Source organism: Lactuca virosa, chromosome 8, assembly GCF_052849685.1.
Source record: "Lactuca virosa cultivar CGN04683 chromosome 8, Lactuca_virosa_CGN04683_v6, whole genome shotgun sequence".
In the NCBI taxonomy this organism is placed as follows: Eukaryota; Viridiplantae; Streptophyta; class Magnoliopsida; order Asterales; family Asteraceae; genus Lactuca; species Lactuca virosa.
The window spans coordinates 216,472,165-216,495,624 of NC_136433.1; the positions used below are offsets into that span (position 1 = coordinate 216,472,165).

A 23,460-nucleotide genomic window follows, 5' to 3' on the forward strand; every position below is an offset into this window, starting at 1 on the left:
ACGAGCGATGGATAGTTGGCCTTCACATGGCCAACCTGATCACAATGATAACAAATCCTAGAACTAAGTGCTGGAACCTGCTGGCGGCAATCCCTCGCCATGTGACCCTGCCGGCCACAATTGCGGCACCCAGACGATGATCGAAAAGCACCCTCGTGCGCCTTGCCGCACTTCCCGCAAGTTCGGCCCTTTCGACCACCAGATCTGTCATCAGCGGTCATAAACCGCTTTGGCGCAGGCTGCGACTGCGTTGGGGCCAGCCTCTGCGCTCTCGTCTGCAGATCAATCTCAATCTCACGCCGCCTGGTGGCCTCCTTCATCTCCAACAATGAACCGTAGCGCAGTGTAGAAACAAACTGCCTGATATCCGTCTTGAGCATACTCAAGTAACGGGTCATTGCTCGTGTCACATCCCCGAACCGGGACGGCGGAAACGTCCGGGGGCGGGTGACTTCATCTTGTAATATCATAACAATTGTATATAAATGAAACACAACAATCATCATCATCATACATTAACGATATCAACATGCATTGTTTACATGATTGTGTTTGTTTACGAATTGCATCCAAAATAACATAATGTATGATAATTCAAAAATACAACAAATGTCCAAGTTCCTTAGCTTCCAACCTGCTAATTGAGTTCCTAAGAATACAAGTCGTTTTGAAAAGCATCAACATAGAATGTTGGTGAGTTCGTAAGCATGTTTGTAAGAAAACTCTGTAATAGTTTGTAAATCTCCAGAAAATCCAATATTTTCTTGTAAAAATAGTTTGTAAGTCTCGTTTCAAATCATGTATAATTGCATGTGTATTCTTGGTTTATCTTGTTTGAAAATATACAGAGTGATTCCCAGAAAATCCTGTATTTTCTTTTGTACGAAAAATTGTGGTCTTAAACCCTAAGACCCGAGTGGTGAAATTAGATGCAAAATAGTCGAAGCATAGTTTTGTACTTCGTAACGTGAGTAAAGTATATGTATTGCGTAAATTTTAATATAATATTGTTATTCTCTATGTGAGTTGTTACAACCATACTAATATGACGAGAGCGCCTGTCTTGACGTTCTTCAGGCGTCGGTTTCTAAAGATAATTGTCACCCTAGACTGGTATGTCTAGCTGTAGCGAGTAGCTCAGGTGTGGGGGTGTCAACCCCGTATAGATCTATACACAATATCCCGCTCTCCCTCTAGGAGACTCTGGTTATAACTACAGGACTTACGATGTACACTAGGGAGGTACGAGTGAAGGAGCGTCTCACAAGAGCATTCACGGAAATTTTACGCGAATATTGAATTCCATTATTTAACGTTATAAATAATGTTACTAGAGTGTATTTTCGACCGATAAGTTATAAGTGACATAAATAGCCGTTTTTACAATAAGTGTCAAAAATAATCCATTTTTATCGTTATAATCCAAAATTTTACCAAATTGTCAATAAAGGCCCAAATTTTACTAAAATGCCAAAAGTGGCCCAATATTATCTAAAATGTCATTAATGGCCCATTATTACCAAAAATGTCGAAAATGGCCCAATAATACCGAAATTTTCGAAAATGGCCCATTATTACCAACATTGTCAAAAATAGCCAATTTTTACAAAAGTTGTCGTATGAGGCCCATTTTAACTAAAATGTTCAAAAATGACCCATGTTTACTAAAAGCCCATTTTTGGCCCATTTTTACTAAAATGTTCAAAAATAACCCATTTTACAAAAATGTTTAGAAATGGCCCATTTTTATCTTTATGGGCGAAAATAGCCCTTTTTGAGTGAGATTTACATATTTTTCCCATTTTCCAAGTTTTCTTGCCAAAAATTGGTTTTAGTGTGTTCTTGGACATATTTTTGGTGATCTTTAACACAAACCAAGAAAATACATTAACACCAAGTAACTTATTTCCATTTTTGACAAACACCTAAATAATGAAAGCATATAATGAATACTAAGCTCCATCAACTTGAGACTTGTACAAAATCTCGAGTTTATGGACCTTTAACATGAAATCACAACATTTCACACACATATCATATAGCTCAAGCACATGCAAGCAAATATACAAAGATTTACACAAGACCTTGACTTGTATCCTCCCCCAAAAGAAAGAAAACTCGAAAAATAGGGGTATAAAGCTCACCTTGGGGGCTTTTTCGGTTTGAGGAGGAAAGTGAAGGAGGTTTTCGGCCTAGAGTGCTTCCTTGAGGAGATTTTCAAAGTTGAGGTGGTTTCTAAGAAGCAAAACACGAAAATGGTGTTATATAAGGAATGACCTTAGTAGATTATGTAAATAAAACTTCATAAGTTTGATAGAATCTTACCAAGAGTGTAATGCTTGAAGAAAACTTCTTGAGGCACACACACAAAAACCACGATTTCTTGGAGGAAAGAGTGAGAGAGCACTTAAAGATTAGAGAGGAAGGGAGAACTGAGATGAGTTTGAAATGAATGGGAGAGTGAGAGAGAGGGAATCGACCGATCTTTTGAGAAGAGAGAGAGAAGAGATTAGAGTGATAATGTATGATGGTTAATAAGCTCTTGCATAGAAGTATGCAAGATAAATGCATAGTTATATGTTGCACCATATGGAGGTGGCACCACAAAAGTCAACCCCCATTTCTTTTGTGTTCTTTTTTTTAATTAAAGGCCGATCAGATTTTTGGAGAGGGGAGAAAGAAAGAAATTTGGGCTTGGTTTTGAAGGGTAACCGAGAACCCCTAGGCCCATTAGTGTTTTCGAGTTTTTGGGCTTGGCTCGGGCCCAAGAATGGTTTCGGCCCAAAACTAGGCCCAAATGAAATGGATTTGACCCAATGAAAGTTTTTGGTTTAGGTGAGAGAGCCCAACAAAGATTTTTGATCCATTAAGGCCCATATATGGGTTTTTGGCCCAAAAAGATTAAGTGAGAGAGTTTTCGGCCCAATAGTGATTTTCGACCTTACAAAGCCCATTAGAGGGTTTTCGGCCCAAAATAATGGTATTTGGCCCACTATGGTCTAAGAAGGATGTTCACGGCCCAATAAGGCCCAATAAGAGTCTTATGGCCCATAAGGATCATGTTGAGGGTTTATTGGCCCATTAAGGCCCAATAGGAGAGTCTTGGCCCAAATAGGGACTTGGGCTGAGAAGCTTTGGGCTAAGGCCCAAAGTTGAGTGATCATAGCTTATTGGCTCAGGTTTTGGTCTTACGCGAGGAAGTTTCGACTTGAAACACAATTTTGGATGTATAAACTTGTATAGTATTGAAATTTGGCTTATAACAAAGTAGAGTTACAAGATTACACAAAGACATCATCTTGTACAAAGGTAGAAATTTTAGCCCTAATTTGCTAGTTGTGACAGCTTAGATGGAGCAAACTCAAGGCAGAACATAGCTCTCTCCGTGAACATCTTGGTGATCTCCGTCACCGTCTCAGAACCCTGTCTCAAATCCAGATACTCCTGCACTAACCTCTCCCGCTCCACCAGCGGAACATATCGGGAGCGGAACATCTCAGAAAACTGCTCCCAAGACACAGTAGCCCTCTGTTCAACAGAATAAGAACTAGTAGCGAGCCTCTACCAATCCTTCGCTATGGACCTCAAAAGGTTTAGAGTGCACCTGACCTTCTGGTCAGCTAGGCATGAACAAGTGAAGAAACATCCCACCACATCAGATAGCCACATCATGGCTACGATCGGGTCTTGAACTCCATCGTAAGTCAGGGGCTTCGTATTATCGAATTCCCGATACTGAAAGACTGGCTCTGTCCCAACACCTGCAGCAGTAGCCGTCTCAGCAATGGCTGTATAGCGATCATCAAAGAACTCCATTATCGCGGTCTTGATAGACCCGAACATATCCGGAATCTGACTCCGGACAATAGCAACCACCTCCTCGTGAATGAACTCCCTAATGCGGTCCTCTGAGAATACTGGTTCACCCTGCCTGCCAGCTCCTGATCCCGACCCGGATCCAATATCAACTTGTCTCGTAGTCACCATGCTGAAAATACACCAAGAAGATATCAGATAATCCACAAATCATAGCGGGGAACCAACTCCCAACGAAGCCCTAGGGGTTGTGACTTCCTTGCTACGCGTACGAGTCTTGTGCTTTCAGTAGTATGGCCCTATACTACCTTCAACACCTACCCATATTTGTCTCAAGGATCATTACAACGCCCTAATAAAACTCATAAGCGAAGACGAACACTCAATCCTCACTCCCTAGAGGAAAGGCTAAACATCTCACAACTGGCCGACTGACTCCACACGACTCATTCATGAAACTTCCACCAACCCTGCAACACTCGTGTATGTTATCCATACATAGCATTGGACCCTATAGACATTCGAATATCTGATCCTACCCTAAGCCCTTCATCAAAAAAGATCAGGAAATAAGGCCAAACTAAACATTCTCAGGCTATAAGATCTTAGGTGATATATAATCATGATGCATACACTAAGCAACTACAGTAATGATGTCAATTCCATAAAAGAAAGGTCCTAGGCTATCAGGCATCATATAATCAAGAAATTCTATCATGCAATTCCTGAAGATCCCTAGCCTATCACTAGCATGCTGTTCTAACATATCACAATATCAAATAATAGTATGACATTTTGGGGTCTACTTACTGGCTCCGACTGATCGTACACATCGCATCCTCCTTGAGTAATTTGAAAACCATTTGAAAAAAATCATTTTGAAAATCTTTCCTTAGTTTGAGACTGGATTCACACGAGTGTTCCTTCAATTCGCTCAATCCAAGGTTTTGATACCAACTTGTAACATTCATAAAATTTTAAACTTTTTTAACAACCCAAAAATCATCATTGTTTACAAATTGTTTTCAAAATAAGCGTCACATCAGAGAAATCCCAAAATCGTGAAATAAAATATGAGGAGGTTCATGATCACGCCTTCGCCTTCCCGCAATCCTCTGAAGTACCTGAAACATAATCTAAAACTGTAAGCCCAAAGCTTAGTGAGTTCCCCCAAAATACCGATACATAACAAATAACACAAATATAATGACAACATGTAATGGGTCCACAACTTAACAGACTGGATTACCCCTGAGCCCACAACATAAGTCCGGCTTGCCCCCTGTGCCCACAACTTATGTCTGGCTTGCTCCCCAACCCTCAGTACGAGACTGGTATGCCCTACCCGACCCTCAGCTCATATCTGGAATGCTACAGAGCCCGCAGTATGAATCTGGCATGCCCTACCCGACCCTCAACGTATATCTGGAATGCTCATGAGTCCTCAGTATGAGTTTGGCATGCCCTCTCTCGCCCTCAGCTCATATCTGGCATACTCCAGGGTTTGTTGGTTACAACACAAAGCAGTACAACCTCAACCCAACCCACACAATATGTCGACATATAACAGATAATCTCACATACATATAAACAAACAGTATCACAGGTAGTCCTACAGATCTACCAGACTAGTATCACAATAACTAGCATACTCATGCATATCTATTCCATACTTATCATATTAGCAATATCAGGTTATCAAACCAAAGGGGCCAGCCTTGATGCCTTCGACCCGAAAGTACAGTGAGGAAAACTCACCTCACAAGCAGCTGAACTAATAAGATCTAACTCCGAATCTCAGCTCCCGACTCAAATGCCTACAACCACCATGTGACCAATTCTATAAAATCCCCGAAATACCCAATATGCCCTCAAAGGTCAGCTTGATCAACCATGGTCAAAGTCAAGGTCAACAGTCCATGTTGCCCAACTCGTCGAGTGCACCCACCAACTCGTCGAGTTTCTATAGTACTCAGAAAGTCGGGGAAAACCCTAGCCAACTCCCTGAGTTGGCTGGAAAACTCGCCGAGTTTTCCCCAGCTTAACACATTCAAATGATTCTTCGATTCCAGGGACTCTAAGGCTCAGATCTGAACTCCAAATGTGTCTAAAAGGATAAAGTTTCCAACTTTATCCTTTGGGACTACTCCAAATGCTCAAAAACCCTTTCACATGCCTTGCAAACTCAAAGGCTTAACCATTAAGCACAAAATCCTTGAGATCTGGAACCCAACTTTTCCACAAGAGATTCAAGCCTCAAAAACGCCCCAAAGGTTGGTGCTTTATAGACATGCATGTCCAATGCATGTCTTGAACCCAAAATGGGTCAGAAAGAGGGAAAAATGTGACCTAACTCCATGCATGGCATCAAGACTTGACTAAAGACCAGATCCAAGCCATAATACGGTCACCTTAAGCTGGACATTCATAAAGTTGCAACCTTTATGAAGTCCATCCATTGCAACATCCAAGAATAAGTAGAAAAAGGGACAAAACTCAAGATCTAGCTACATAGATAGATAAAAATCGGATCTTGAACACTTACAACAGTAAACTCTAAACCAAAAATCCAAATATAAAAACCCTATATTCTTTATCCAAAATCATATACACAAAACCCTAAAACCTAATGGTAAATGCTATTTTTTCTGATATGTTACATATTTTTTTTTTGGAATATGACATGTTTTCGAAAGGAAAATGATCGCCAAAAAGAAAATTGTTCGCAACCAGCCAAAAGGAAAAAGCATAGCCTCTATAAAACTAATTTCTGAAAAAAAAAATTATTCGCACCCTTCGTTAGGCACGGGTAAACGTATATATATATATATATATATATATATATATATATATATATATATATATAATTAGATTGAAATTTTATTATAAGAATAATACGCCTACAGAGAGGTTATGAGCCAACACCAAATGAGCAACCTGCTGTGTAGCGGTCTTATAGTGTCACCTGGATTGATCGAGAAGATTAACCAGATGGTATGGTAGGGTATCGTCTCCCACCATCACCTTGACTTTCCCTTATATGTCACATCAGATTTCACAACCACGTAAGTAGGTGTAACGAGATTCTGAGACGCCTACAGAGAGGTTGTGCCCCCTCCCCCCAATCAAAAGTTCAAGCTTCACCACTGTCTTAAATGACTCGTAATTTCTCCTACATTTGTTGCCCAGTACCTTAGACTCCTCATCCAGTTTTTCACACTCCGCTTTTTTGGCCTTTAACATCTTCATCATAGACTCATATATGTCCTTAGACTCTAGCTCATTATTGTAGGTTGAAGGACGTCTAGCGTTGAGAAAGACTTATGACTAGTCCATAGACATTTTTAGAGAATGACTTACTAATTTTGGGGGTGAAATATGTTTTGATGGGCTTTTGGCGTGAATTATTTGTTTAAATAGATTCTAAATATGAAGGTATGTAGGGAAATCTAATGTATTTAAGTGTTACATGTGTAATCATAAATAGTTAGGTGAGTTAAGGTATATAGGAGTTTGCTAGTTCAGCTTGTTATATTTGTAGGCGGCTAACGTTCAAATAACTTGTAAAAAAATAGATTTTTACACATAAAATTACATTTAAACAGATAGTTTTGAAATGTTTACATCATTAATCGACTACTTTGAAACGCGACTCTGAAATTCGGGTTATACTCCAGAATATATGATGTTACAGTAAAATTGGTTATTTTACAAAAATCCAAAAAATGTGGTTAACTCGTTTATAAAAGTCATTTTAATTAATCTCCCTTTACTTTAAGATACCATTATTCGGTTAAAAACATCCTAATCGACCAAAAAGGAAAAAAGAAACAATAAATGATCAAACACAATGATGATGTAGGGACTTATGTTTTATTCATCCGAAAAGGAAAATACAATCGGGTACATACGAACAAGAACAATAAATGATCAAAGTCCCTGACATGTGCACAACTCATGGACAAAGCTGCAAATAAATAAATACACGACTTGCGTTTGGTCAAATCTTCCAAGAAAAAGACGCCAACCAGAATCTCCAAACGTCAACGACAAAAGAACAAGTTCCTCTGCCTCTTAGATAATCCAAAGATGAAATTCCCCTTCGAAATATTCTCTTTACTTTTATAATTTCTCTGGGTTTTTGTTCTTTTCCAGTTAATTGCTCTTTTGTTTTTGGTATCATTTAACACACCAATCCCTGTTACACGTCCATTTACAGTTATCGATGATTTGAAAAGCCCAGCAAAAACAGTCTAAAATCTGATAACACAAAACGGAAGATCTCTCTCTCTCTCTCTCTCTCTTCTTTTTGAATATTCATGGAACAGCTAATCAACTTTATCATTCGACCACCCAGGTTTGCTTTTTATCGACCGTTTCACTTCAAATCTGATGTGGGTTTTGTCAAAATTTCGTTGATTTGATGATGTTCTATTAATAATTCGGTTTCTGTTTTTCGGATTGTACAGAATCGTGGTTTTAATAGTTCCAATTGAATAATCAGCTTAACATACGTTTAAGCTGAATTTCGATGTTCCGAGCTTCAATTACTAGTTTTCATTAGGGTTTAATAACGACTCTCTGTTAATTGAAATGAAGATTTTTGTTCGTTTATTTAACATTGAGGATTTATGTACTGAAATCTCTTTTTTCGGCTGCAGAGCTGAGTATAACCCGAAGAATGATTTGCTTGATCCAGAATTCATGCTTAAAGGAAAATGGTATCAACGGAAAGATTTGGAGGTATGATTTAGGCCCATTTGTTTCATAGGACAGAAATAGCTTCCTACTTACATATATTTGTTTCTTAAAACATGTTACTTTAACTTTGTCTTATTATACTGGAGAAAAATCAATCTCATTCAAATACAAAGCAAAATTCATTTCTATAATTGTTTAAGTGTATTTTCAGGTTATAAATAGCAAAGGAGATGTTCTTCAATGTAGTCATTACATGCCAACTGTTCTCCCTGAAGAAAAGCCTCTACCTTGTGTTATATATTGTCATGGAAACAGGTTAGTATATATGTCGCCTCTTAGACACATTTGATATTAATGCTCAAATGTAACATTTGTATCTTTTGAGATTTTTGTCCTTTTTACTTACTCAATGTTATTTTTATGTACTTACTTGGTTATATTATATAATTTATATCAGTGGGAGTCGTGCAGATGCTAGTGAAGCAGCTATAATATTATTGCCATCAAATATTACAGTTTTCACCCTCGACTTTTCTGGATCTGGACTCTCTGCAGGAGAGCATGTCAGTCTAGGGTGGTATGAAGTAAGTAGTACATGATGAGTTTTGCTTTTTTCACAAGGGTAAAATCGTCATTTACTCCCATTCAGACAGATAGACAGACAGACAGACAAACGGTTGAATCAATCCAAAAAAGTACAAACAAACATCGTTTTTAGTTAACATATCTATCCATACAGCACTTAATGGAAAAGAAAAATAAGAAACATACACTTTAGATACTTAAATTAAACCTATTATACATAATCAAATTAATTTTTTTTATTTGGGTATTTTCAGAAGCAAGATTTGAAAGCTGTGGTAGATCATTTGAGGGCTGATGGAAATGTTTCATTGATTGGCCTTTGGGGTCGATCTATGGGTGCTGTGACTAGGTATTTTAATTTTTTATAATCTTAAAGTTTTTTTTTTTTAAATATTTTTTGCAGGGTATAAATATAACATTTAGCTTCGCCTTGTCTTGTTTATAGAATATATGCAGGCCATTTTTCTACTAGATTTGAATATTTTTAACCATTTAATATAATAAAATATTATTTTTTTTAGCTTATTGACTTAAAATGTTCATCTTTTTCAGCCTGATGTATGGATCTGAGGACCCTTCAATTGCAGGAATGGTTCTTGATAGTCCCTTTTCTGATTTAGTTGATTTAATGATGGAACTTGTGGATACCTACAAATATCGTCTCCCCAAGTTTACTGTAAGGAAGCTTACTAAAAATCCATAACAAGTTTGTGTTTTTTATTTGATTTTCTTTTACTTTTATTTATTCAATTATTTTTTCAGATTAAGTTTGCTATCCAGTACATGCGGAAGGCTATTCTGAAAAAGGCAAAATTTGACATTGTGGAGTTGAACACCATAAAGGTTTGTTTTATTATTAACGCTACATTTGTTACACATGAGGAGGGCATTCACGTCTTTTTCACTAGTCTTTTGTTGATTTTTTTGTTGTCATTTTAGGTTGCCAAGTCTTCCTTTGTTCCGGTTCTTTTTGGTCATGCAGTTGATGATGACTTTATACAACCACATCACTCCGATCGTATTTATGAGGCTTACATGGTATATTACACACACACACAAACACTATATTGTAGCTATTTCAATTTGATACAATAGCAATTCATTTTATTATTAGAAAAATGGTAGCATGCGGTTTATTTTGTTACATTTTGCAGGGTGACAAAAATATCATCAAATTTGAGGGTGATCACAACTCTCCACGTCCTCAATTCTATTTTGATTCTATTAACATATTTTTCCACAATGTCTTGCAACCTCCGGAAGATGAAGTTAGGAGAAGTTTGATTGACACGTCACTAAGTTACTTAGAAAAGGTATAAATATACTTAAATTATGCATTAATCAATATATTTCCTATATAATATTCAAATCATATTTCTTGTTTATTTTCCCTCTAGGAATTCGACATGAGCGAGGATGAGGACAATCTTATATTTGCACCTCAAGGCATGCCATTTCTAAATTTTTTTTTATTTATTTTATTTTATTTTATAGGAGTTGGTTTGGTATCATATTCTTTGAATCCTCATTTGTTACATTGGTGGGACATGACAAGACAAGACAGGACAAAACTGGACAGTACTAAGGCTATTTTTGATGATGAGGGCATTGATGTCCTTTTCATAGATAAGACGGTCCCACCTTTTTGGGTGGAACAAAAAATGCAATTTTAGTCCCGTTAACATTATTAGTCTGACAGTCTTAGTTCTAGTGCATGACAAATGCAGTGCAACCTGTTATGCTCTGTCTTATGTAACAAGTGGAGCTTTAAGGCTCCTTTCCTTATATTTGTTTAATAACTGCATATTTAGCATCAAGTAGCACAGAGGAAGTCATTGATCAAGTTCGTCATAAAAGACCAATGAGCAAGATAGAGGTGCCTTGTGAAATGTCATCAACGTATAAACAATGTAACATAGAGGTATCTTTCTTGTTTCTAGTTAAATCATATTTCTATCTCACTCCAAAACTAGAAGAATTTGTGGGTATAAGTTGCAATTTTTATGTTTTTTTTATGACAATGGAGATATTGATACTTACTACTAAATACCATTGTATGTGCAGGAAGAAGAAAGTACAAATGGGCGTGTTTCGTCATTCTCAAAAATGATTAATTTCGAGTTTTGTAACGGATCTTCATACGAACATGATGACCTCACGTCAATAGATGATGATGAGTATGTTGAGTATCCGCTTAATAATGTTGACTATATTCCATGCAACAAAGAAGAAGAAGAAAGGGTATGTATATGTATATACAAAGAGGGTACTTATGTCTTTTGCACAGACAGATGGATCCAATGCAAATCCACCTCCCACCTTTTTGGTGGGATAAATACTATAATTTTTGTCCCATTGATATCGGTCTAATTCCAATGCATGTCAAACAATGCTCAATTTGTTTTGTCATGTCTTGTCCTGAATGTCAGATCTTTTATCAGTACAATGCAGACCAAACACAGTATTGAGATGTCATGTCTTGTCATGTTTTGTCCTATGTGTATATGCATTTTACAAATTCTAACCATATATTGGTTTCATCTTGCTAAAAATTTTAGATGCTCATGGAAGCTGTACTACTTTCTTTAAACCAAGATGCAACGCCTTTAGGTGATCAACAGCCTATAGACCCAATGGCTTGTAGAAGTGATGAGTCACCTTCTGAGGCCAAGTCTCGGTGCAATGCCACGTCATCGCCATCAAATACAACTGTGTCTGTGGAAGATTCTGGATGTACTAGTAGAACTTCTGCTGGTACTACCACTGCCAGCTCAGCTGATGACATGGCTGATGGGATAAAAGCCACAGTGACAGTTGTGAAAAGTCCGTCTATTAGCATAATGGACAGTTTCTTACGTCGTTGGGATTTAAATTTTTTCAAAACCAGATAATCATATGTTATTATTGATTGATTTTGTGGCTTTTGATTTCATACATATTGTATATTAGGTGTTAACTTTGGTTATTTTATGATTGTATGGAAACAAAATATCGTTTGTGTTTCTTGCATCTAATTTCTTGATCTTACAGGATATAACATAATAGGTTGTACTGTTTTTGACGTACATTGAACAGGAAAATGAGACTAATAATGGTGTCCAGACTCTAAATAAATACGAAGCTAATTAGTATAATGATCAAAGGTGACTTCATACCAAAAAGATCTATTTAGTAATGATCGTTGTTCACTAAAAGTAATTACCTTCTTAAGGAAGATTGTTGGTGGGTAAATTGATGTTATTTGGCAAGTAAATTAGCTGTTAACTGTAAAAATTTGTAACAATACAGCTAGGCTTGGTATGTGCAATTGTGTGATGTATATAGTTTTAATAAATTTATGTACAATTCTAAGAAACCTAAAAACACTAACTATTTAATTATCTTTAGCAATAAATCTAGAACTCGATAGTAATCATAGATTGAATTTTTCTTATTACTTCATACCCAAGCATAAAACATGAGAGGGATTATAAAGGAGTATAAGATTATAAAGATGGTAAACAGCCAGGCTAAATAAAAGGAAAAAATAAAGCAAATAAAATATAAAAATATAAAAGATATCTTATGATATCGTTTCCAATACTCCCCCTCAAGATGGAGCATGGAGATTCATAATGCCCATCTTGCCAAGAAGGAACTGAAGTCGAGGTGTGCCAAAACCTTTTGCGAGTACATCTGCAATCTGCAGCTTGCTGTCAATGGGCATATGTAGAATCTCTTTGGACTCAACTCTTTCACGAACAAAGAAACAGTCCATCTCAACATGTTTTTGTCCTTTCATGGAACATTGGGTTATTGGCAATGTGTCAAGCAGCATGGTTATCATAGAATAGAGGAATAGAGGAGTTGGAGTGTAAACCCATAATATTTTGCTAACAATAGAAGCCATAACTCTATATTCAAGTTATGCAAATGATCGGGAGACAACTGATTGCTTCTTTGTTTTCCAAGAAATGGGAACACCTCCAAGCATAAGCAAGTAACCCGTCCTCGAGTGTCTCGTATAAGAACATCCAAGCCAGTCTGAGTCGCAAAAAGAAGTAAGAATCGGATCTGTGGCTCGAGGAAGTAGAATTCCTTGTCTTAGTGTACCCTTTAAGTATCTCAAGACGCGAATGGCAGCTTCCATATGATTACCTCTTGGGTCAACGACAAACTGACTTAAAATATTGATAACATAAGTAATATCGGGGCGAGTGGCTTGGAGATAAAGTAAACATCCAATGAGTCGACGACATTGGCCAGCATCAACTTGGGCTTCATTTTCTCCTTTGTCAAGGTGTAAGTTTTGCTCAATGGGAAAGAACTTGGCTTGCATCCCATCATTCCACTATCCTCAATGTAAACGTTAAGGGAATAATAATAAATATTTGTTTTATAAATAAATTAAAATCCTCAAATAAGATAAATTTTTTTCGTATGCGTATGCGTTACAGGTTATATAAATACTTATTTATTATATACGTGTTATGTGGACAAATATTATGGATATGTAATATTTGTATAAATCTTGTTATAAACTTATCGAAAAGTGATAAAATAACATTTTTTTATAGAAGATTATTTAGGATAAATAATCTTAAAGAAAATTGTAACGATTGTAAAATCTCAAACTGTATAAGACGTATTTGATCTAAATACATTTAAGGGTGAACCCAAGTAGTGAAACGATAATTTTTCCGTTTTTGGATAATAATTGACCGGGTACTTTTTACGAAGTTAGTTATCGAATTAAATAATGTAGATAAGATCGAATTAAATAATGTAGATAAGATTGTGGATACGATAGAATTAAATAATATGGATAATAACGAATTAAATGATTTAGATAAGATTTTATTATAAAGGGTATATTGATTTTATTAATAAATAGTTAATGGACTATAGTGTAATTTCAAGGATATATTGTGTTAATACAAGAATAACTGAGAGACCATAAATGTAACTATAACTGAATTGTGAATTGCAAACCAACATACGATGTAAGAAATATAAGAAAGTTCGTACATATTTTATTAATTAAAATAACACGTGTTGTTTAAATATGTGATCGTACAATAAAAAGGTATACGTGTTAGTTTTACAAGATGACTAAGATAATTATAATCGTACATACGTGTCCGAATTTATGATACGTGTTGATAAAAGAGAAGTAATAGTACACCTTCTAATTTAGAGACAAGATAAGAATAATACGTGTTAACCTTTGAAGTATGTTCGTACACATCTAATTAATTGAAGTTATACATGTAATTTTTTTGTGGATGACTAATCTTTTGATATTGTACGAGCGATTCAAAATCCTTGATATAAATAGAGGTATCCTTTGAGAAATTTTTACAATAGAAAACGATAATAACCAAAGATATAAACAATATAAAGAAGGGCCAGAAATATTGAATTAGAGTTCAGAACTTTCGAGCAAGGAGTCATAAATAAAGAAAGTGTGATATAATGACGATTACGAAAATAGTTAGTAACCACTAACTAGTCAGGTGAGTGCATAGTTACTTTCATCTTACACATAGATATGAAGTATTTAATAATAATACGTTCTATATGTGTTTATTATCTGTGTTCCTGTCCTGATATCTATGCTAGATAAACGATTTATACATGTTTTATTTGTTTTAAACTGTATATGTATTTTATACCTATAAAATATTGGGTAAAGATGGGTAGATGAATGATGAGAGATGAAAGATGATATAGATGAACATTGGCAGTTATGGACTTAATGACCTGTAGATGAACATTGGCAGCTGTGCCACAACCTGTAGATGTTTTTGAACTACGTGTTCACTAGATGTACTCTAAAAATCTTGGCAGTTGCGCCTAAAGGATAATATTGGCAGTTGTGCCTAATAGAGAATGTCATAATCCTGACAGTTGTGCCTAAATTATAATATTGACAGTGGTGCCTAATAGATAACGTTGGCAGCTGTGCCATATGCAACAATGGACTTCGTGCTTATTCCTTAGGAATGAATGAATGAAAGATAACTGATTCTTAGGGTAGATCCTTAAGAATAAAGAAGATAATGGGGATGAGTAATTGGGTTGATTGTTTGATGATTAAACATAATAATTATATTATTGTGGGTTGAAAACCCTATGTACTCACCAGGTTTCCCAACCTGAACCACTCAGTTTATTTGTATCACAGGTGTCGATACGAAGCCACATTACACTGAGACATTAAAGATGTAGATCACTAGTGTAAATGAACGTAAGGTCTATTCATGATTATGTTTCTATATTGACGATGACATTCCAAAGTTTTAATATACACAAAATACATTTCTTCGGAAATGCTTTGATAATATATTTATCATGTTTTTCAGGGAACAAATTCCGCAACATATTTCTTTAAAAATATACTCTGATTTTCAAATAAAGCATAAACAAATCGGTCTTTTCTGGCCGTGAATTTGGGGATGTCACACTCAAGAATATAAAGGATGTATTTTCTTTTACTTAGAACCAACCCATCATCAGTCTTCGCAACTTCAATGCCAAGAAAGTACTTTATAAGATCAAGATCTTTTGACGCTGAATGCGTCATCAAGCTGAGTTTTGATATCTTAAAGTCGTGCAAAATCATTTCCAACTATAATGACATCATCTACATAGATTAAAATTACGATAAAGGACTCTTCTTTCCCGTATATAAACAAGGAGTGATCGGCTTTGGAAGGATGAAAAATTAAGCTTACAAGAAAGGCGGCGAACTTGTGATACCAGTTTCGAGAAGCTTGCTCTAATCGATAGAGAGATTTTTGTAACCTTGATGGATTTTCATGTACACTTCTTCATCTATATCGCCATGAAGAAGGCGTTATTTACATCAAGTTGTTGAATGGTCGAGTTCTTCTTTGTAGCAACAGCCAAGAGAGTTCGCACAACCACTAACTTTGCAACTGGTGCAAAAGTATCGTGATAATCAACACCTTCTATTTGAGTGAACCCCTTTCCAACTAGTCGGGCCTTGTATCGTTCCACATCTTCATTGGGTTTATATATTATTTTATAAACCCATTTACAGTCGATAACATGCTTCCCTTTGGGCAAATTTGTCAAGGTCTAATTTCGTTCCTTTCAAACGCTTTGATTTCTTGTTGCATGGCTCTACGCCAATGTTTATTTTGAGATGTCTGCTTAAAAATGTCCGGCTCAACATCGGAAACGTTGGCTGTTAAAAAAACTTTTGGATTATTAGAGAATTTTTCATATGAAATAACGTTGGACATAGGGTGTACCGTCGAGGCTTCTTGATCGGAGATAAGTTGCTTGTGATTGATCGAATGGGGAAGTTTGATGACATAATCATCAAAGAGCTTCGGTTACGATCTTTGTCTCTTATTTTTGATCTCGACTTGATACCGAAGTTCATTATCTTGCTTGAAATTACCTTAGTTATCATGACAATCAGATTCCATTGTATTGGGTTCTTCCTCACCATGTGTTGTAGAGTCTGACTCGTTTTGAACATGATCACCAGTGAGGGTATCATTGTCATTGTGGTTTTGTTGGTTTTCATCATGTGTAGGTTCAACTGTCTGAGCTGGTTCATGATCTTCATGAAAAATGCTACCATGAAGTTTTATGTGATCTTCATCTTCATAATTCTCATTGGTTTTGATGTTTTTGAAAGGGAATCTATCTTCACAAAACAAAACATCTCTACTTACTGTGATTCTTTTGTCTTGAATGTCATAGACTTTGTATCATTTGGTTCCTGCGGGACAACCCAAAAATACACCTGGTTTTCCCTTTTCTTCAAACTTATCTCCTTTAAAATCATATTTTTGAAGTAAACAAGACAACCAAAAATCCTCATATGACTATGTTTAGGTTCTTGATTCCAAACAATCTCATAAGGAGCCTTGTTTTCAATTACCTTGGAGGGGATACGATTTATTATATACGTAGCGGTGAGAATACATTCTCCCCAAAACCTTTTTGGTAGCTTTGCTTCAAATTTAAGAGCTCGGGCTGTTTCCAATAAATGACGATGCTTTTTTTTAACAATGTCATTTTGTTGTGGTGTGTGTGGGCAAGTTGTTTCTAACAAGATTCCATTATGGTTGTAAAAGTCGATCTTGGCATTAGATGTAAATTCTCCGCCATTGTTCCACCTAACCTTCTTGATTTGTTTTCCAAATTTAACTTCAACCATTTTGTGAAAGTTAACAAGATATTTACTAGCATCGTTTTTATGTTTGATGAGAAAAACATATACAACCCTACTATTATCATCAACAATGGTGAGAAAATAACTAGCTTTTGTGAAAGATGGCACACGATATCCACCCAAAATGTCACAATGTATTAAATCAAAATTTGCTTTACTTTTAATCACACTAATAGGAAAAGGTATTCGGGAAGTTTTGCCTTTGCACAAGAATCACAAGTTTTATTAATAAGTTCAATATAATTACTTTTAAAAAAAAATTAACTCTAGAAATCTTTCCTTTTGATGCATGTCACGGTCTTTTGTGCCAAATATCCACAGTAGTCATCATCGCTCTTCTTTCTTCCAACATCCTCATTCGATACAATCCCCCCTTCGCATCCACCCGCTCCAATCAAGTTCCTCGTCAGTAACCCCTGCATTACACAAAAATCAGGAAAGAAAGTTACATCACATTGAAGATCTTTGCTTAAGCGGCTAACATAAAGAAGATTGCATTTAAAATCAGGAACACAAAGAACTCCATTTACTTTAAGTCCCCTTGGGAGTGTGCAATCGCTCCTACCCCTCACAGGAATGTCATCTCCATTTGGTATGACAGCCGGTGGTTCACATGAAAAATTTTGATTGTTCATGAGGATGTTTGGAGAATGAGTTATATATCTAGTGCAACCCCAGTTAACAATCAGTTTTCCTTCCACTCCTCTTTTACCTACCATGTTGGCGATGCGTCCTGTTCCTTCATTGTCACCTGTTCTAGAGAAGTGCTTAACACACAACTTATATTGTTCATTAGTTAAGCCTTGTATGGGACTTGAGTCAGATTCGGTGTACGCTACCTTCGGTTTGATCTTTTCTCCCTTCTTTTCGGGCCACCATTCGGGATACCCAAAAAGCTTGAAGCATCCTTCATGTTTGTGACCATTCCTCCTGCAAAATGTACAATCCTCATTTTCTTTTCCATCTTTCACATTATTTGAATAGCTTCTTTCTTTTGTTTGGTTGGCGGCGTTGTAATCACACCTCTATGAAGTCTTGAACGTAAATGCTTCGAGTGGTGCTCTATTGTCATTGGAAATAGCCATTCGCCTCTCATCTTGCACGACCATATGGTAGGCCAAGGAAGGTGTTGGTTTTGTTACCAAAATCTGAGTTTTGATCACAGTAAACTCAACATCCAAGCCTATAAGGAACTCGTGCAACTGTTCCTTTTCTTGGTATTACATCATCTTCGTGTTAATATCACAATCACATTTGTCATATTCACAACGAGGAAGGGGTTGAATTGACTGAGTTTCATCCCACAACGATCGAATATTGGTGTAATAGGTTGATACAGATGCACCGTCTTGTCTGTTGCTAGTAATCTTTTGTTTCAATTCATATGCACGAGGAGCACTTTCTTTGCCAAACCTCTTGAGAAGTTCCATCCATATCGCTGACACGGTGCTTGCATATTTAACACTATTTCAAATGTTCTTCTCCATGGCGGTGATAAGCCATCCTTTTATCATTGCGTCACATCGCATCCAGGGCATGTAGTTGACGAATCCCTTTTTCTAGTTTCTTAATGGTACCGTCAACAAACTCAAAGTTCTTTTTGAAAAAGAGAAAATTATCCATCTCTTGTGATCCAATCCGAATAATTGTTGTCAGTAAGTACGTCAATGACGCGTAGTTATTTAGGGTAATCAGATGGATGAATATAGTAGGGTGAGCCATGATTGATTGTTCCGCTGGAGGACTCTGCGGTTTTGGATTTGTTGGAATCGTCGTCTCCTACCATCAGTAGAGATGTGATGTGAGGTTGAATCTTAGGGTGTTAAACAACTGATACCATCTAGAAATCGATAGTAATCATAGATTGAATTTTTCTTATTACTTCATACCCAAGCACAAACTATGAGAGGGATTATAAGGGAGTACAAGATGATAAAGATGGTAAATAAAAGGAAAAGATAAAGCAACTAAAAGATAAAAATATAAAAAATATCTTATGATATCGTTTCCATTAATAAAAATGTGTTTTTCTTTTATAAATATTCAGCAATATGTACATTTCTAACGAACTTCCACTTTTTTTTAACATTGTATAAATTATATAAATGAAGTACTTGTAGTTTTTACTTTTTAGTTACTCATCTCTCAACAAGTCCATTGCTATCTCAACTAGTGAATGAATAGACGTTTTGTAACGACTCAATCCAATCGCCCCAGAGAAAATATTAAAACTTTCTACTTCTGATGTGGTCTCTAAAATACCTTCAAACTCTTTTTCCATCCCAAGATGCTTGAAAATATCGATATTTTTATTGTTATTTTTCATCATCCAAGTTGCCAACTCGACTACATATCTCCTTATTCTTGGAATCTTGGTTTGTGGTTGTGGATTTTTCTTCAAAATTTGCACGAGTGCCATTGCTAAATCATACTCTTGTATCCCGGCTTTCTTGAACACGACATTAGCTTCATTTGATGTCATATATCCGAAGGCATGTGCTGCTAGTCCCACCATCACTTCCTGCAACTTGTTTTCTTGTGTCATGATTTCTCTGAGCACCTGTAAAGCAGACCGATACAATGTTTGTTACTTCAAGTCTAAAAAACTAAATCTGTCACTATCATGTCATGTCATGTTACCAATACATAAACATTTGTATCTTAATGTTATGATGATTTAATGTTATGATATATATATATATATATATATATATATATATATATATATATATATATATATATATATATATATATTCAATAGTTTAGTTTCAAGAGTTGTAATATTTGCTTCTTGTAAATATATGTATCAGATTTTCATCTCTAATTTCACCTCGGGCTTTTGGGATAGCATGGCTAAAAGCTTTTCGTTTAGAAACATATCTCCTACCCTTTCAATTCGTTGGTTTAAAGATCTCTTAAGACATAAATGATAATTAGGAGTAAATTAATTTGCCGTTTAAAAAAATTGTCCACTTTTAAATATTTATTTAACCAATTTTAATCTTAGTATCGTGATAAAGTAAAAAAAATAAAATAGATAATAATGATATTCAATACAAGTATCATTGTTATTATATATATGATGTATCATTCTAACTCTTTTTCATTAAATATAACAAACCATTTTTACTTTTTTTTTAATATTAATAATAATAACTAATCAATAACATTTTAACATTTAGAACATCCATAATATATATAGTTGAATGAGATATCAACTTTGTAGTTTAACGGATATGAATTTGAATAAAAAACATTTTTAATCTTTAAATAAATGCAATAATAAGGTTTTATGACAAATATTTTGTTTTAAATATGTTCTATTTCTTTTTAAAGTTCATATTTTGTTTTAAATATGCTCTATTTCTTTTTAAAGACTTCTTGTATGCAATATATAGCAGGAACAAATAGAATTTGGAAGTAAACTTACAGTAGGTGCAGCCATGGTTATGCCTCGTAGCTGTTGAAAGAACCCTGGTCCACTGTAAATGCATAAATTCCTTAAAATTATCGCCGCATTTATACGAAGCAACGGATTATCCAAAGCATCAACAAGCTTCTCACTCACTTTCAACTTCAAAATACGATGAGAATTGGTGGCGCTTTCAAATGCCAGCATCCCAATTGCTTCTCCGGCGGCTATTCTCACATGATTCTGGTTTTCCGGCAACCCTTCTCTAAAGAAAATGTTAAACAACTCCTTCAAAACACCTCCGGTAGCCCCTATTCTCTCCGTTGCATCGTTTTCCAATGCCAAACTTGTCAAAATCTCGATCCCAAGTTTCTGTAACATCGGGTGTTTTTCACCATACTTTAATATATCTCTTATGTAAGTGATCGTGAAAACCACCTCCGATATCTCTGATCGGAGCTGTCTACCGGTGCCACCGGTGGTGCTCACGAGCATCTTCACCACCTGTAAAGATCTTTTCACTGTAAGAATCTGAGATTCTGTGACCCGGGTATCCGTTAATAATCTCTCTCCGGCGTGGGTGAAATCTATGATTTTCGCTAGAAGACCCTTCGTGTTCCCGATCTTTCCACAGTTGTTATGATCATGAGCGAGTTTCTTCAAGATTTGAAGACCCAATTGATTGAATTCCCAGTACCCGTAGTTTTCTTTGTCGGAAATTATCTCTTTTCTCGGGATTTCACCGCATGCGGTGGCGCTATGGTTTCTATGGGTGTTCAACAGACAAGAAATCGACTCCATGGCGCCTGGAATCCCGGCAACACGAAGGGAGTTTTGTTTTTTTCCGGCGAGTTTCGCCAGTATCTCCGCCGCTGATTTCCTAATCTCCTCCTCCTGTGGGTCTTTCCAGTTTAGCATTTCAACCAACCGTTCTATCACAGTAATCGTGATTCCGATTTTCTGAAGTGTATCTTCTGAAAACCGCTGATTTTTCGTGAAGTTTTTCAAGATTCTGACTCCGATCAGCTGCTCATCGGAGGAATCCGAGTCCAAAAGCTCCATCGAGAATGAAACCAAATCCATCTTCAACCCATCGAAGATGCTTCCATTAACGCATTTCGAGTATGCATCATAGAAAAACCTCCGAACAGAAACCATCCCCGTTGGTCCCAACTCACACTCATCGTTTATCTTATCCAACAGTTTCTTGATAATCACCTTCCATTCCCAATAAGCTTTCTCTAAAAGAAACAACATCGCTTCAGCTAACGCTAATGAATAAAATATAATCAAAGCCGATTTCCTGTTTCTCTTATCAGTATCTCCTTTCTCAATTTCTCCAAAGTTTTGCTTCACTAGCTTTATCAACGACAACACCACACAAGCTGTTGCTGATGCTAACTGAAGCCAATAAAGAAGACGACTGATATTTCTTGATAAGAACACCCATTGACCATATGGAAGAAGAGGAACATCTGAACTTGTCCATGTCCGATTCAACGTCTTCTTCTTCTCCAAGTATCTACCTTTTACCTTTCGCAGATGTGAAGCACTCTCTTTAACCTCTCTGCTACCACCATTATAACCGAACACCGCCTTACAAGTTCTGATGACTATATGCGATCTAGACTTGACTGCCCGGAAACTACTGATTCCGGCATCGGTGAGCGACCAAGTTGCTTGGTGCTGCCATTCAAGCTCGTGGCTCCGGCTAAAAATCCGGGTGCCTTCTATCAACAGAATTATAGTAATGAACCAGAAATCTGTTTGATCTATAGTGATGGCGAATCCACCTAGTAAAACCACGGTGGCCCAGATGAATCCGAGGGTTCCTAGCCCGGTGGCTGCTTTCTCCAGAACCGCTAGCCGGAGGGCAAAGAGAGTCAGCTTCTTCTCAGGTGCTCGGTTCGCTTGTCTTCTTCCTGAAACCGATGATGATGTATTCTCATTGCTGGTTGATGTTTCGATGCTGCTTTGTGGTTCGAAAATGTTGATTGGGACATGAACGCTACCTTGGCTTTCTATTGATGTTTGTTTATCCATATTTATCAAAATCTTGTTTTAATGAAGATGTATTTATATGTGTGTGTAAATGGAGATTGGAGAGCACGTTTCCTTGACTTTTTGGCAATATATAGATTTCTTGTTGTGTACTTTTGAAATGAGTTATTGCTTTTTCATCGTATTGAAGTCATGAAAACAGTTTTTTAGCAACGGGTTTGAGGGGTTGTTAGGATAGTTGGTAATCGCTTTTAGATTTATTATTATTATTATTATTATTATTATTATTATTATTTGTCAAAAGATTTAATTGGTTGGATGAAATAAAATAATCATAAATGGTATGGGACTATGGGTTGGATAATGAAAATTAGCCAATGAGGTGTCATGCCTCATGGTACCTTATGATATCCGGGTATAGTTTAGTTTTATTTCTATTTTATTTGGTATTTAATAGGGTTAGCCGCTTATAATCCTTATAATACTTTTGTTTTTATACAGTTAGTTTTTTCTTTAGGGAAATCTCAGAAAAGTCCTAATATTTACAGAAAGTTACACTTTTGTCCCAAGATTTTTGTTTTGAACAAAAAAGTCTTGAAAACCGGCAAAAAATTGCAGTTTAACCATTTTTGACCGGTTGAAACCGATACCAAATTAATTTGGGACTATTTCCTAAACTAACCCAAAATATTGGGTCTTTTCTGTAAACAAAAATATTAGGACTTTTTTGTAAACAAAAATATTATGACTT

The 23,460-nt window shown here is 36.2% G+C and overlaps 2 protein-coding genes across 2 annotated transcripts; one reads left to right on the plus strand and one right to left on the minus strand.

The window, feature by feature from the left end:
* The first annotated feature begins 7,736 nt into the window (after nucleotides 1–7,736).
* LOC145133907 (uncharacterized) lies at nucleotides 7,737–12,111 on the plus strand. The gene is made up of 13 exons (XM_079068853.1): nucleotides 7,737–8,173; nucleotides 8,478–8,559; nucleotides 8,729–8,832; nucleotides 8,975–9,101; nucleotides 9,357–9,451; nucleotides 9,655–9,778; nucleotides 9,865–9,945; nucleotides 10,042–10,140; nucleotides 10,257–10,415; nucleotides 10,500–10,548; nucleotides 10,914–11,023; nucleotides 11,167–11,343; nucleotides 11,661–12,111. The coding sequence occupies exons 1-13, from the start codon at nucleotides 8,136–8,138 to the stop codon at nucleotides 11,991–11,993; spliced, it is 1,578 nt and encodes a 525-aa protein (XP_078924979.1). The 5' UTR covers nucleotides 7,737–8,135; the 3' UTR covers nucleotides 11,994–12,111.
* A 7,196-nt stretch (nucleotides 12,112–19,307) lies between these two features.
* On the minus strand, nucleotides 19,308–22,753 carry LOC145134492 (ARM repeat superfamily protein). Its single transcript, XM_079069329.1, has 2 exons — nucleotides 20,727–22,753; nucleotides 19,308–19,856 (listed from the first exon to the last, which is right to left on the minus strand). The coding sequence occupies exons 1-2, from the start codon at nucleotides 22,749–22,751 to the stop codon at nucleotides 19,431–19,433; spliced, it is 2,451 nt and encodes an 816-aa protein (XP_078925455.1). The 5' UTR covers nucleotides 22,752–22,753; the 3' UTR covers nucleotides 19,308–19,430.
* Nucleotides 22,754–23,460: the final 707 nt, after the last annotated feature.